The sequence below is a fragment of the Gymnogyps californianus genome, chromosome 1 (genome assembly GCF_018139145.2).
Source record: "Gymnogyps californianus isolate 813 chromosome 1, ASM1813914v2, whole genome shotgun sequence".
Lineage (NCBI taxonomy): Eukaryota > Metazoa > Chordata > Aves > Accipitriformes > Cathartidae > Gymnogyps > Gymnogyps californianus.
In genome coordinates this window covers 80,905,104-80,921,242 of record NC_059471.1, presented here as the reverse complement: position 1 = coordinate 80,921,242, position 16,139 = coordinate 80,905,104, and the positions used below count along the sequence as shown (strand labels likewise).

The 16,139-nt window shown below is 42.4% G+C and overlaps 1 protein-coding gene across 2 annotated transcripts in view; it reads right to left on the bottom strand.

The window, feature by feature from the left end:
• The window catches only part of SHROOM2 (shroom family member 2), a 130,497-nt gene that overhangs the window by 46,944 nt on the left and 67,414 nt on the right, over positions 1–16,139 (bottom strand). The window contains exon 3 of one of the 2 annotated variants that reach the window (XM_050914886.1): positions 361–465. The exons of the other annotated variant lie outside the window; for it this stretch is intronic. Coding sequence (XP_050770843.1) covers positions 361–465 — 105 coding nt within the window. The remainder of the gene's footprint in view (positions 1–360; positions 466–16,139) is intronic. 2 annotated transcript variants of the gene reach the window in all.

Below are 16,139 nucleotides of genomic sequence, written 5' to 3'. Positions count from 1 at the left end.
CCACTGTTCAGCTGCACAGAATATTGAAGGTTTTTTTTTCCCCCCACAGCTCACCTCTAATGGTACTGATACCAGCTTGGCAAACCACAAATATCTATTTAGGCAAATTCAACAGATGTCCTAGGCATCAATTCAGCAAAAAGGTTTATCTATTATGAGACAATTACTTTTCTATGATGCACCACTAAGGAAACAAAAGACTAGAAAACTAGCACAATACAAGCAGTGTTTGGAGCATAAGGAAATGAAGGTTGGGAAGAGGGCTTCTGTGACAGTTTGCTATGGGCTTGGCAAATGGTAGGAGGAATCCAATCAGTGGGAAGGAACAGAAGGGATGCACTTGTAAAGTCAATACTGTACCTCATGGAACTTCTCAAGATCTTCACAAGATAGTTTCTTGCTACATGAACATCATTTTCAGATGGCATTTTCTGTGCTACAATATCCACCACCACTTTCATCTTCCTGAGCAGACAAGCAACGGGAGGAACAGACTGGACTGAGTTGTGACATGAGCCAAGTCAAGTGGACAAGAACTTAAAGTTCTATTTAATTTTTTGTATTTGTGGACACACATATATTTTTGAGAGGTTCTTTTTTTCAGACGTAATAGTCTGAACAGCCTAAAAAATACTGGTGGGATACCTAGAAGGTGGAATCATGTAGACGCCTGCTTTCGTTGAAGTCCACAACATGACTAAAAATTAAATTTACTGTGCATAGTCAACAATGCTTTCTGCTGGCTTCTCACCATTTAATTACATTTACTATGTCCTGCACATCAAGACACAATTTTTTCTAATAAGTGGAGCACAGCATGAATATTGATTCCAAAACTCAGCACAAATGGGTAGAAGGACTGGAAAGAAAAGATTAAAAGACTCAAAACTGGAATATTTTGCAGGCAACTAAAGATGCTGGAAGCTGAGCATTTATATTCTAATGTAATACCTCTGTATTAATTCTGAGTGACAGAATGAGATCATCTGAACCTACAACCCAGAAAACCTCTAGCATTAATGGAAGCATTAATAAAAGCATTTCACCGAGAGTGTCTTTCTACCAGTGCTTTTACAAAAGCTGCTGGAAGGAAAATGCTGATAAGCTTTGAAGATACGATACAAAGGGAAAAAACCAATTTCTATTGACTATAAGCAATCCTTTAGATAGTGGTCTCAATGACATGTGTGTGCAAACACTTTAGCAATAAAACAACCTTCCCAATCCAGTTTTTCAGAATAAATCTGTCCTTTTATACTTACTGCTTTGAAGTCATTAAGAAAGACATTCTGAATTTCACATGCTATAGAGTTTAGATACTGGTTTAGATTGCTGCAGCAATACTGAGGAGGTTGACTGGATATGGGGGGGGCGGGGGGAAGAGAAAAAATGTACTTCCTTGACCAAGAGAGAAAAAACAGTTAAACTAGACAAGCAGATTTATCTGTAAACAACAACAAAAGTCAGAAAAATCTCTTAAAAATTAAAAGTAGACAGGAAATTGAATAAAGTAACGGAACTACCTCAGCATACAACAACAGCATCAATGAACACGAGCCATTTCCTCTGTTTTTAGACACATTCTAAACTCCTGTAGGTACTGTTCAGATAAAAGGCCAGCAGATACAACAACAGAGGTGTGTATTTCCCCCCTCCCCCCCAAGAGAATTTGTTTTATTCTCACCTACCAAAGAGCACCCTTGTTGTAACCCTATCATACAGGCTTTTACATTTGGAGTCCCAAAGCAAAAGGAGGACAGGCAGTTCCAAGGACCTTGCGTCCAGGTGGAAAGCAATTGCTAGGATTTATTTGTCTGTTAATGATTCGTTCCAGCCCTCTGCCGAATCAACAAAGATGGAAGGCCTGACTGCTGGCTCACATGTAAGCATAAGGCTGCAAATCTTTCACTGCAAGTAGCAGCAGCTACACAAGACAGAGGCTGTACAGTGTTTCTGAAATAGAAAACTGGCTTTTCATCCCTTTCATTCATCTCGTTACTGGCCCCTTCTCTTGAGCTCAAAGAAGTGTTTTTAAAACCAGCAGCGGTGACATACCCACACAAAGACACTCTGATCCATCTCAAGAACAAGGTAACAAACAGTTCGTATGGGGATTTTTCAGGCAAAACTTTGGAAATGTGAAAATGAACAGAGTCATACTAATGGGGCACTTTAACCAGGACTGCCCAGCCACTTCCCTTTTTAAAGGCTATCTTCCGTTATTTCATGTCCTTATGTCGCCTAAAATTTACCGATCCGTATGATTACTCTTCACGTTAAATCTAAATAATTCTTCAAAATGGCTGAGCTCGTCTGGGGGGGGGGGGGGGGGGGGAAGGAAACTCCTTTCCAGTCCACAAAAATCCCCCCCACCGCCGGGTTTCACCGACGCCGATAAAGGCAAGCACAAAGCTGCCATGAGGAGGGTTTATACATCTCCACGCAAACACGGAGTGGCGCGTTGCCCGCCACTACCGGGAAGGAGACGGGACGCGGGCAGCACCCGCCCGCAAACACGGCGGCCCGCGCCTCGCGCCGCCGCCGCCCCCTGCCGGCAGCAGGCAACGCCGCGCGCCCCCCGCCCCCCCCGCCCCGCCCCCGCCCCCGCCCCCGCCCCCGCCCGAGCCCAGCCCGGCTCGCCCCGGGCCGAGAAACCACGCTCCTCACAAGGCAGGCATCTACTCTGAAAATCCAGTGTCACTCAACGTCAGCTCTCCTATTCGCTTACTTCTTCCCGCTATTATTATTTCTCACGCTAATTAATGCTGCCTCAGGACATGAAAGTGGCACGCCGTTCCGTGACCCCGAAACATCCCACGGTAGTATTTTTCTTCCTGGCGGCTGCAGCTCTCAGACTGCAGAATTCACGGCACCGCTTCAAGTCAGCAGCAATCATTTGCAGCCAGGGTTCCCCAGTGGCACATCCAACCGGAAGCCGGCATTTGACGCCAGTCCTTGCAAATGCAACGCTTCCTACTGTTCATCTCCACCAGCTGCACCAGGAAATAAAACCTGGGTTTAGACAAGAGTTCCCAATTTTTCCAATTTAAAAGGAAGGACGAGTCAGTGGCCTCAGTCAGAACTGCGCTGTATCTACAAAGAACTGTTACACGCTGTCCACACTAATTCTGAGTTAGAACTGTTGTAGTGATTATTTATATTAAAGATTCTTTAAAAAAATATATTCAGTTTTCAGTTGCTTTAGTTTCCACAGAATATTTTTGTTCGCAAAGCTGCAGACCACTGTTTCACAGTGTAGTCCACATGTTTCAAGGTGCAACTTCCCTGCAAGCCCCAGAATTTGGGAACCGGTCAAGGCAGTCAAATTGAACAGCAGCTATCAAAATAAAATCCTTCTCCCTCCGGTCACCAAGATGCAACACCAGACTTTTCAGCAGTGAAGCAAAGCCTCTCTCCGGTGCTTTGTTTTTAAAATAGCCCAAGTTCACATTTTCACAGTTGCAGCAGGAGGTCCAAACTACTCAGTTATTTTAAACCTTGCCTATAACCAGGAACGTGTCCCCATTCCAGCGTAAGGTAAATGGGTACAAGACTGCCTTGCCTGCACGCCAAGGACGCAATGCTAAGGAAATGCAGAAAGGCTGCAGCACTGAGATAAAATGGAAACCTACACGTGCTTAAAGGTCAAATGCACAATTCATCGGCATTCTCAAACAAGAAGCATGCTCGGACGCCGCACGTACTGAACTGTACATCTCACAAGGTGCCCTCGGATTGTTTCAAAGCCAAATAAATCATATCATGCCACAGTCGTTTGTCCTATGGAAAAAAATCCTCTCATGCATTGTTAAGACGGACGGTTACAAACAGCCTTGCCCCGTGCCAGCCATGCAAGTTAACTATGAGAAGTTCAGTCTTTGGGATCTCCTCAGCAAGCCACCCATCCATTGTTTTTCAGTCCACATAGAGAAAATTTCAAGAATTTGTAGTGACAGCACAGGTGCCCTTGCTTGTCCCCTTATAAATCCCAAACAGCTTCAGAGTCCCCAGCTTTCTCACCTCACCTCCTTTAAAATAACACTAGGCCAGACATACCAACACTTCATTAATGAATTTTTTATAAATCTGTATGTGCTGGGGGGAAAAAAGTCCTTCTGAGCCATGTCTTTTTTTTTTCTTTTTTTTTTTTTTGCAGTTCACCAATCTTGTGCTTAATGGATTAAAATAGACTAGAAGACCAACATATAATGCAATTAAATGGGTAAGCAAAAAGCCACTGTAAATAGACTACTAAATCACTTATTCAATTTATGAAAAACATTATTTGGATTTTTTTAGTCTTCTGAATCCTTGGTGGAAAAAAAAAAGAGGCTGAAAACCACCATAAAGCTGCAGTTACCCACAGGGGCCTCAAATAATAAGAAATTAACAACGTTACTGTTTTTCATTCCAAAAATAGTTCAATGTATTTTTCCCTGCAGATTGTGAAGACCTCACCCAACTGCCTAACCTGGGAGCTCATGATCAGAACAGGACGATTTTTTTTCGAAAAAGAAAAAAAAAAAAGATAAAATTGCTATCTGAATAAATAAAATATTTTTTGGAATTAGCACTTATTTGGTCAAAATGTCTTCTTTCTTTCTTCTCACCCTCCCTTCCAACAGACAAACAACATTCCTTTCTATATAGTACTGAAGGAGTCATCGCCCTCCACAGGCAGAGACATTAGGTGTTCTCTCTCAGGCAACTATATTCGTAGAATTCAAGTTACTCCACGTTATGTTAGTCACCACTGGCAGATCCATCTGCTAGGGTAATATAGGAATGAAGTATCTAAAATTTGGCAAAAGACTAAGGTCCAGCAGCAAAACTATATAAGGAATGTGAACAGCTTCTTGTGTCATTCTCAGTAATTCAATACGTCCACGAGTTATCCTAATCTAGGCTCAAACAGTTGTTATCAATTCCATAAAGAAGCTTTAGGTTAAGTGAAATACAATCCCCTCCTCCCTTCCCCTTGCCGTTTTCCGTGTTGTCCTGCCTCCCGACATCCCTGTCTATACCTTCAGATGCAAGAAAAAAACCAAGCAATGAGTAAAAGTGATATTAAAAGGAGGACAAAGCATCCAAAACTTGAGGTTGAACGCTTTTCCTAAACACAGTTACTCTCCCACTTTATTTCTTCCTCATTTCTCTGAAAACGGAGAAAGGAAGGGGGGTGGTATGTATTTGCAAAAGAATATGAGGAGGAAGAAAACCACAGAAAGCCCCCCTGAAAATTTTCATGCAACAATTCCATATTAAAGGATCCCTCCAAATTAAAAACTCCCACAATATATTTTGAAGTAAACCTTTGCTGTCTGTCATTCACAACCAATACGGATGATTCAAAAAAGTTATATATATACACACACATATGTATCTATACATATATCTATATGTATAGATACATACATCTGATATGTACATATACATATATACATCTCTATACATACATGCAAAGTCACTTTTTTGGCTTTTCAAAATTCAAAATATGCCCACAACTTCTCTGTCCAGGTTGATGGTTTTGCACTTCAACCACTGGTTTTTGGTCTTCCCAATATACTGAAGCCCTGCTAAAACCTGACCCACAGTCCACTTCTGAATTTGTCTCCCTGCTGCTTTCTAGAGCATCACAGCCCGAACCGCTTTGTTCCCTTTTTATAAGGTTGTCCTACTGCCTTTCACTCAGATTCAGCCTTGGATGCCCCAGCTTCCCGCTGTCCTGAGGCTAGACAGCAGCAATTTAAATGCCTTTTCTAAAGTACACTCTATGCCAGCATTCACACCATCTATCCAGGAGAGCCTTAAATGACCTTTCAAAGAGGCACAGTAAATTTAGGCTTTGTTTGGGTGAACCACACAGTGACTGCATAAACCCCTCTCAAAAGCCAACAAACAAGGGGCCTTCCTAGCTGAGGCAGAAACATCAGGACTTGAAATTTTAAGTTAACTGTGTGGAGACATCACACCCTTACTTTTATACATATTAAAATGTGTAAAATGCCTGTTCATGGTGAGCAATAAACCTGAAAAACTACTGGTAAATATCATCATGGTAAGTATTTTAAGGCAATGCCTTTTATATCTGCAGATCTACAGTGAGCTTTATAAAAACAACACACACCATCTCCTCTCTTTCACACGTACTCTCTGACTACAAAAAATGCCTGAATGGAACTTTATTTGGGATAAAAATTTGTTGAAGGTTGTTATATTAGGTATCTGCTGAAGATTAAATGGAAATGCTTTCACATCATAATTGATCAAATGCTGCTTATACGAGATTTAAAAAACTAGTATGCCAGCTCAATAGCCTAGGAAAATGAATTTAAAGGTGAAGCTGAATATCAAAAATCATCAAGAGCAACATTACTTTAGTTTGCCAACTGTGCACTGTTTTCCAAAATAAACACAGGAGGGCTGACATATACAAATTCAAGTTACTACTGGCAACACTCGAGCCATACCAGAGTTTTTCTTTCAAGACTCTGCTTCTCTCCATTAACAGCAGCACGCACCCCATCTGTTTGTCAGAACCACCTCTCCTTGCGTATTAGCATCTATTCTTTTGGGAAAATCCACTGTGACATACTTCACTGGAATGGGATGAACCAATGATGAAAACTCATCAGCTTGGTATATGAAAAAACTCCTCTCTGATCTCAGACAGCTGAGCCCTGCTGCCTATATCCCCTTGTCCGGTGACAGCTGGATCAGCCACAGGTGAAAAAACAGAGACATCCAAGACTGCGCACATAACATGCACAGACACACAAACTGCAGAAGATGAACAGTTGAGAGAGAGAACAGTTGGTAGTCTCAAGCAACACCGAAACCCATGTATAAAAATTAAAAATAAAGAATAAAATTTTCAGGCAAAGAAAAAAAGTCATTAGCAGCCTTGTCATCCTAAGACAAATCTATGACTGCCCCAGCATACTCAACGCTTTTCAAAGTTTAAATGATTTTGATGAGCAGAAAAAACTAAATGAAAATTGGGCTCCTAATCAACTTTGTGAATCCCTCTAACTTATCAAATAGTAAACTATTATCCTTTCTGGCTAAAATGTATTGAAAACACATTATAGTTGAAGAAAACTGTGTCTTAATTAAGGAAAGCTGTTAACAACCGAATAACCATGAAGCGATGAACAAGCCTGGTCTAACAGCAGTCCACCCAATTCCTAATCCCTAGCAATTACAGAAGCAACCAGTTTTTGTATCCTCACCTTCTGCACCGGCAGCTCTTCGCTCAGCTCAACCATCTCCGTGGATGGAGTCACCAGTGAGATTCCCCCTGGAGCGCCATCACCGCCTCTGTCTTTGCATCCTTTCCTCTCTCCAGCCCCCGTCCCATCTTTGTTTTGGGTTGGCTATTCCCACCTTCCCCTCTCCAAGAACATGGCAAGCTTGCACTCCCTTTGTGAGCCGGTTCCTACACAGTCTTTTCCCACCCGCGTCTTTACGTTGGCAGCCAGACAGGCTTTTTTGTGGATATACTGTAGTGTCAGAAGGAAGGTTGCAATGATAGAAGATGGTGCTGTAGTCACTTAATTATCAAGTTAAAACATGTAGGAAAACACTGAATATGTATTAAATCTAGTGTATCAACTAGTTAATTATATTAAAGAGCTCTATCAATGGCTGCTAAGAATTATTTAATGGTTTAGATAAACTGCCTTCAAAACCTATTTATTTTAGGGACAATCTGCAGGCCTAAATTCAAATTAGGCTTCAGAGCTGAACCTTCCAACACCTACAAAATTTCAACATATCTACATGCAAAACCCCCACATTATCTATGAGCTAAGAATAATCAACATAGTATGCCTAAAAAAAAAATATAACCCCACACCATGTGTGGGTATGTGTATTGACTGACCTTCAACATGAATGAAGAAAACACAGGAAGACAAGGATCTGCCTTTTGTTCCGTTAGAATCCACAGGACATTTCAGAAGTACATAGACAAGATCACCAAACAAAATACTCAAAAAGAAATGTCTGATTCTCTCAGCTCCCTCTGCTCCAGTCCACCCAACCCCAATTTACTCCTGACACACCTACACTGGCAATTGAGCTTTCTCCAGCCTGTAGACCTTAAAAGCAGTTGAGACCTGTAAAAATCTTGCTCTCAACACCTCTGGATTCTCCATACCATAACTATAAATTTCCATGCATAAAAATTAAACCCGGCACCTGTCCTTCCTTAAGGTGGGAATTATTTATCCAACTTCTGAAACACAGAAGCTATGTTAACACATAGAGGATGCAGCACTACCAAACCCTAGTAACGAACCATCTTACTCCCAATCTAAAGTTTGTGCAAACTGGCTACAAACAGCTTCTGTTTTCTTCAGGGAATGATTACTATCCCCTCTTGTCCGGTCTGAAGCTGTAATATCGAGATAACCACCACACTAAAAAGGAGGTATAGACATCCTGACATTACAAGACCAACAGTGCTGTACCAGGGACAACTCAGTTTCCTGTTTCTTGAATTTCTGCATCAGTATTCTAACTCAACTCCCCAACTATTTCTACATCACAGCAACAGTCAAATTCTGGCTTTCCCACTTTCTGAAACCTTTTCAAGTGCCGTATCACTTTTTCTTCCCCAAATACAGCAGCAGAAATGACTAGGGTTCAGCAAGACCTAAGAGAAGGAATACTGAAAATACCACCAGCCAACAGGACCAGTAAGGGAATTCATACAGAATGACAAACTTGTGGCCCAATTTAGACTTCCCCACCCAAAAGCCTTTTCTAAACCTCTGTTGAAACCGTGCTGGTAGTGGTGGCATAGAAACACAGAGGATAATGCAACCTCGATGATACATTATGTGGTAAAATTGTTCACAAAAAGGAACGGCAAAAGCAGATGCACTGCAGGAATAGTATTTAATGAAATAAATATTTAGAACAATACCACCGGTCTCCATTACCAACGATACAGTCCTTTTTAGCCAGAAAAAACATCGGAATAATAAGTAGAACCAACTCAACAGGGTCACATGAAGTCTTTTTGCTCATCTATTTAAGAGCTTGCACTTGTTAAGTATTCAAATATTGCTTCTCAGCCTATTCTCACAACAATTGGGATTCTCAAGTAATCTTCCAAATAAATACTGGCCACGTCACACAGCATCCAGGACCCATTTATTCCAGCTTAGCCATAACTGAGACAAAAGATGAGTGCAATACTGTAGAAAAAAATTACAGTATTTTCCACATTAATAAAGAACTGAATAAGCTTTTTATGCAGAAACTTTTCCTTGAGGCATCTTGGTCTCAAAAGGATAACAGAGATTTGAAAGGAGAAACTGCTCCATAACAAAAAACGGAGGGGGGGGGGCAGAAAAGAAAACCTGATCTGGAGGAGGAGGCCCTTCTGGACTACACATACAAGTGTATGTAAAAATTTATAGTGCTTCCACTGAATGTGACATTTGGAGATAGCTATGCAACTGTAAATCACTGTGATATATGGCACTGTTTTCAAAAAGGATTTTTATTGTCATAATAACTATTTTCAGATTAAAACAGACATTAGAGTTTTGGCACATTACAGAGCTCATAATTTGGGCATGAAATCTCAGCTGCCTTAACGTGTTGGAAGCCCAAGGCGTAAGGTGGTTATAGTTGCACAATCTTCTGAGGTAACCTCTCCCTCCTTACCTCCCAGGGGCAGCTAAAGTTTCAGGCAGAGAAGCTAATTGTTCAATTCTAAGTTATATTCCCTTCTTAATCTCCAACTGATGACTGCAGCTGTAACAGCATTATAACAAGAAGCAGTACAATTTGAAACACTTATGCATCCATCTACAATTTCTCCATTGGCAAAGGGCAGATATTTTCCTGCAACTTCTTGGAGCGTGAGCTCCTCTCCTCCTATGCCTGTATTAATTCGGGCCCAATCTCTCCAACATTTTGTGTAGAAACTCTTCATTGAAGTAGAGGGGATCTGCATGGGCAGGTGTAACGTTGTCACTGCTGTCACCGCTGTCAACGAGAGCTCCTACCAGCCTGTGGGGCTGGAGATCTGTGCCTTACCCTGAGAAAGCCAAGACCACCGCCCTTGGTCCCTAGAGGGGAGATGGGGGCTGCAGGGAGCCAAGTGAAAGAAGCTGGCTCCTCTGCTGAGGCTGGCTCTATGTCCTGCTTCATCTCCTGACATTTTATTCCGTCAGAAACAGAGCTGGACCGCAACGTCAATCCTCCCTGCTACAAGACAGTGCTGATAAGGACACAGTGGTTAAGCAAGACTAAGATCCAGCTGACAGCCACAGAAGCAAGAACGGATAAGAATGACCTTTCTTCCCCTGCATTGTCTCTCTTATGGGCAAGTATCTGGGTCATCCAGACACAGTGATACTCCTCCTCTTATTGCAAAGGGACTAGCAGCTGCCCCTGGAGAAGATGGGTCCCTTTGCTCTCTGCACACAGTACTGTACCTACAGTATACACAGACTTGTCCCTGTCTCCATCTCTGCCCAAACCTTCCTCCCTCCATCACACACACAGAAACAGAGGGGTATATCTGAATCCTGAAAATAGAGGACTTAATTTCTTCACTCCTCTCAATAATGTGAGACCCTTCCAGAAATGCAGACACGAACTATGACTGACAGTGCACGGAAAGGAAATACAATGAATGCAAGGATATCAAACTGGCGATACCTCTGCCAAAGATCCACCCACTCACTCCCTGCCCCAGAGAAACAGCGGTGGACATGGACAAGTGGCCATCCCCTGTGCCAGCCCTGTGGCTCAGGCCCTGAGGCAGCAGCTCCCAGAGCTGCCGGTCTGAGCCACTGGTCCAGGTGAAGAACCCACTCCAGTCCAGCCACCGTGTAAACACACTCAAGTCTTCAGTAAATTTATGCTGATGAAAAAAATAAAACCCTACTTAACCTATGAACTGCAACAATGCTGATTCCCTTGATTTGGATACCCTGGGAACACATACAGGCCTTATTTTGAGCATCTGTATGGCAGCCTTAAAACACTTAAAACCACTTAGAGCTGAAGTTCAAAAGTGACCAGACAACTCTGATTTCTGGGATTGCCAGAGCAGAACTGATTTTGTTTAGTGGATAATGTTCTTTCAGGCTTTTAGGCTTATTTTGCAGAAACCGCATGTGCCAAGATATGCACCCAATTTAACATCATTAGACTTGAAAGCTGGGTTCAGTCACTTCACAGCAAAACAACAGCTATTTTCCAAGCAAGATTGAAAACAGAATCACTTCACAGCAATAACAACACAAATCTTCAATAGATTATTCCTCTTCCAGCCCACCTCACACCACCCCTTCAGATCTCAATCTTTAGTCACCCTAATTATCACCAAGAATAAGTTTTACAAGAGAGTCAATCTGGCAAAAATAAAACAAAAAAACCGCAAGTTGAAACATGTGCTTGGATACAAAGAAATCAAATCGGAAACTACCTCAATGATTTTCCAAGGCCAGATCAGTTACAACAGATGACGCAATACATGAAAAAAAGCTGTAGCTAATATTAATAAATAGTTAGTCCTGCTGCTAAAGCTTGTGTGTAAAAAGCTGCAGGGGCTATCAGCATCCCTCTGAAGTGACTGAGTAGTTTAATAACTGAACTCATTCGTGCACTCTTCCCACATAAACCAAGGTATGGATCCTGATGCAAGGTATCTGTGGACAATCTCACAACAAATAACAATACTATATTCACATGCAAGTTGTCCTACATCACTGTTTTTAAACCTGGAGCAGTGAATATGGCTCTGTCTAACAGTGACTGCTCAGCTGTTTGCTTTATATGTACTAAATTTAGTCTTCTTCAGCTGGAAAACAAAACTGAGTTGCAACACTGGCATTAGGGTGGTATAGAGCTCCCTCAGGGAAGTTTAAACAGCCTCAAAGAATAGAAAAGATGTCTTTCATATATTAAAAAAAAAAAAAAAATCACTGAAAGAGACACATTGAATACTACATATGAGCTCCAAGTGATTAATGAAAGTCTCATATTTTATAGCTTTACTTGAAGTTCAGTGAGGTCAGCAGAAACATGTGATGTGTTTTATGTGCCAACACTCTGCTATGTATTATGACGCTTTATTATAAACCAACAGTAACCCACAGAAGTTGATCATAACTCTTCTGGGATCCTGCCCCACAAATACAATGGGCAGTTCCTATCCAAGCAGCTCACCCTGGAGGGAAGCTCCATTAGCCTCACTAGATTAAGGATTTCTCTAATGGAGCTGGCTGCTCTGTCTGGTCACCACTAAGCAGATAGAAACACATCCTGAGCCCATGCTGCTCCGGCACCCCACCTTCACAGCATATGTTCTTGAAGAGCAGGAAGCAGTGACTGCCTGGTGGTGAGAAAAAAAATCCTACTCTGCCAAATTTATCATTTAACACCCTCCCCGCCCCTTCCCAAAACTGTGTAACACAAGGGTATTTAAAAGATTTTTTTTCCCCCAGTTTTGCTCACTACTTCATATTCTTCTCCTTCCCAAGGAGAAATCCCACAATCCCTTCTTTAGATTTACAGAGAGGAACAAACAATTTTGGTCTCACATGTTTATCAGCATACTTGTTTCCTCTTGCACTGTTCCGTAAAAATCCCCTTGCATCCTTGTGTAACCTCTGCACATGTCAGCAAACTGCTCACAGCCTGCGAAACTTTTTCTATTGAATTTTCTTTTCACACCAATAAAAGCTCAAGACTGAAAAACTCTCAGGCCTTGACACTTTAAGTTTCACTAACAGACTGACTCTGCTACTCCATTTGTCCTGATGATACATACTGGGATGAAGAGACCGGCCCAAGAAAACTAGTTGCAGACCTCTTAGAAAGTAGCAACTGCAAACCACCCCAATGCACGGCCTTGCTGGGAGATGAGTGGTTTTGCTCAGCAACACAAAGCACACTGAAGCCAGGTCTGTGTGAGAAATGGGAGGCAAACTGGCAAGCAAACCACAAAATACTCTTCTCAAAGTCACCTTCCCTCTTCCACACCTGCCAACTCCACTTCAGCAATCCTATTATGAAATTTTAATCAGGCGCATTTGAGACAACCCTGCATAGCTTCCCCCCTCCCCGGACAAGTTAACAAGATACAAAAAAGCCAAGAGAAAGGCACCCCGGGCACTTGCTTATCCCAACAATGGGCTGTAGGGGTGAGGAGCTGCTGGAGCTGATCAGGTGCCAGTGCCCTGCCTCCTGGCCAGCCTGGCAGGAGCCTCCCCACTCCAGCGCAGCCCTACGTACCTACCCAGGCACCACGCTGGGCAGTGCCTCCTCCCCAGACCCCTTCCTCAGGGACCAGGCATGGCTCCCAGCTGGCGGGCAAGCCTCCACGTCAGGGAGCGGGACCGGGCCGAGAGAGAAGCGATGGGGCCCCAGCTGCGGGCCGGTGCGGTATGCGTGCGGTGCGGGTGGCACCCGCCCGGGCTCCGTCTCCGGCAAAAGCGGGCGATGCTGGAGGAGCAGAGCATGGGACCCCGCAGCCCTCTGCGACCAACTGTCCTCCTCCTGCACTAATCCGCGCCGCTGTGCCAGCTTAGGGGATATAATTAGACTCACAAAGGAGCCTTGTTACCGCTCCCTGCTAAGAGGCCGTAGCAGTTTTGATTAGTCATACCAGCAACTCCGCCGACCGACTCCGGTGAACACCGCCTGCGGAGCTCGGTGAGGAAAAGCTGGGCAAAGCCCAAAAAATGAAACCAGAGGACTGTTCCTGGAGGAGGAGGAAGGAGGGGGGATTTTTATTTTTAATTTGAAGTGGTATTTGACATGGCACGTGGAAAATACACTGAGATTATGCTGCTGAAACTTTTTTCAGCTGTTCCATCCTTTCCTTTTGTAGTCTTCTAAGCAAATACGTGGGTGAATAGACCAGTCTGGGGCATCAGATTGTAAAGAAGTTAATGTCACCTATGAGATGACAAATCTGCTCAAGGAGCAAAGCTAAAAGAAAATCTCCAGAACAACCTGGGCCTCTTAAGATCTTATGGGCTGACAATAGCATTTGAGAGTTACAGACGTTTTTCCTACACATTAAAACCAACCAGCCAGTCTTCTCAGGGAGCAGCGCTTCCCCCAAGAGAGGCAGCCTGTGATATCCCCAGAAATAACTAATCTCAGTACTCAGAAAGGCATTGGAAATCATCGCCTATGGAGAAAAGTGGCAGGTACATCCTTCCATCCCCCAAGGAGACTGATGTTACAAATTTTGGGGAATTATTTCAAAGGACAATTTATTTTAATAATCTTCTGAAAAAATAAGCTTTATTCCATAGTCACACCATTAATCCCCTGCCACTGGCCAGATTTGCACATGTAAGCTTGCCACGGTTGCTAACCATCACGATACCTGAGGATGTAAAGGATACAGTAATGGGCTGCACAGAGTTTATTTGGGGGCAAAATGAAAAAGATTAGTTCTGCTGTATCCTTAAGGATCAGCCCAGGAGAATGAGAAGGAGAAACTTTCTTCTCATATACTGGCCTATGTGCTGAGATGACGTTTTCCTTAGATTCACTGACCCATCACACTGAACACACAACAACTATACATTTTTATTGGCTCTGTGCTGTAACACAGCAGACTGATTGCCACGAGAAGCTGATTGCACTGCAGCATCCTTACCAAATGACTGACCCACATCCTGCGTATGAAAAATGAACAGCTTTTCACAGGTCAAAGGGGGATGCACTTATAGTTGCAAAGGAAATGCTGGAAGTACCGTGGATTTACAGAAATCCTCAAACTTCAGGAGGGAGGAGGATGTTGGCAAAAGGGCAAGAAGTGGTCTTATTTTATGCAAGCATATTTTGATTTTAATAAGAAATCTAGTTAAGACAGCATATGGCAGAATTACACAATTACAAAGAAGTCCAATAGCTCCGCTGTGTGAACTTGCTGGAAGTTAGATGGCGGTTGGCTAAAACTTTCCCAGCCAGACTGCAATATTCTATCAACAAATGACTGCACTTCATATAAAGGTGAGACTATTGATTTCTCACAGATGTTAAAGCCAATATAATGAGGGTTTTTTGGAAGTAGTCTGAATAAAGGTAAGCTAGCATGATCCCTTGCTTATCAACATTAACACACATGCATGTGTGTGCACGTGCACACTCAGTCCAGGAAAGAAAGACTTTTGTTTGATGGGTCACTTTTCTAACATTGTTTCTGAAAGAGTCTAAAAACCATGGAATTATTGTTGTGTGAATGAGGATGCAAAGTCCAGCTGACAAATACTATTCTATACTTGGTGACTTATTTGGCAAAACAGAGAAGTAAAATCAAGTGGAAAAAAGAACTTTTTTCCTGAATTTCCAGCAGCAAGTCCATCTTCACTCTACATAACAGAAGAATAAATTGCATAGAGTACTATTGAATCCACTGTCTGAAGAAGTACTAGAACTACATTGGTACAGTGGTAAAAAAAGAGGAAAAACAAGTTAAAAAGCAAGTATCTCCTTAATTTTAAAGAAAACTTGAACCTCAAAATATAGTTAGCCAATAGGATTTTTAATTTGGCTTTAAAAAGCTTTTTTCCAGTCTTAATCTGCAATCAGATACTGATGAGCTGTCCTGCTAGACTGCAGCCAGAACAGCAAACAGACAGAGCAAGCTCATCTCACCTTCACTACAAGGACTGTTGGGCATGGCAATACATTTGCTGGAAAACAGCTGTAAATAAACTGTCACATAATTGCTATGAAAGCATTTATAAAAGACTAGTTGAAATTTTAAAAATATCCCTGAAAGGACTGGGATTATTACTGTGCTTATTTTACACATTGGATCCAAAGATCAGAGAAGGTGGGTGACCAGACAAATGCCACGCACAAACATTTCAGCCTATCGAAGAATAGAGACTTTTCAGTCAAGTATTTCAAGGGCAAAGACCCCTCTCACTCAAGGCCTTATCTCAAGTGTAAACCTGCCTGTCTCCAAGAGAGTACAACTAAGTAAATAACCTGGGATCATTACTCTAGTTGCTGTTGGATTACAGCGTAGAAGGGAAAGGATCCTACAGCCAACTTCACACACCTGGTATTAAGGCAGACATGCTTATAAAGCTATGACACTGGATTTGTAATCACAATGGTATTGAGTCTATGTAGTACCA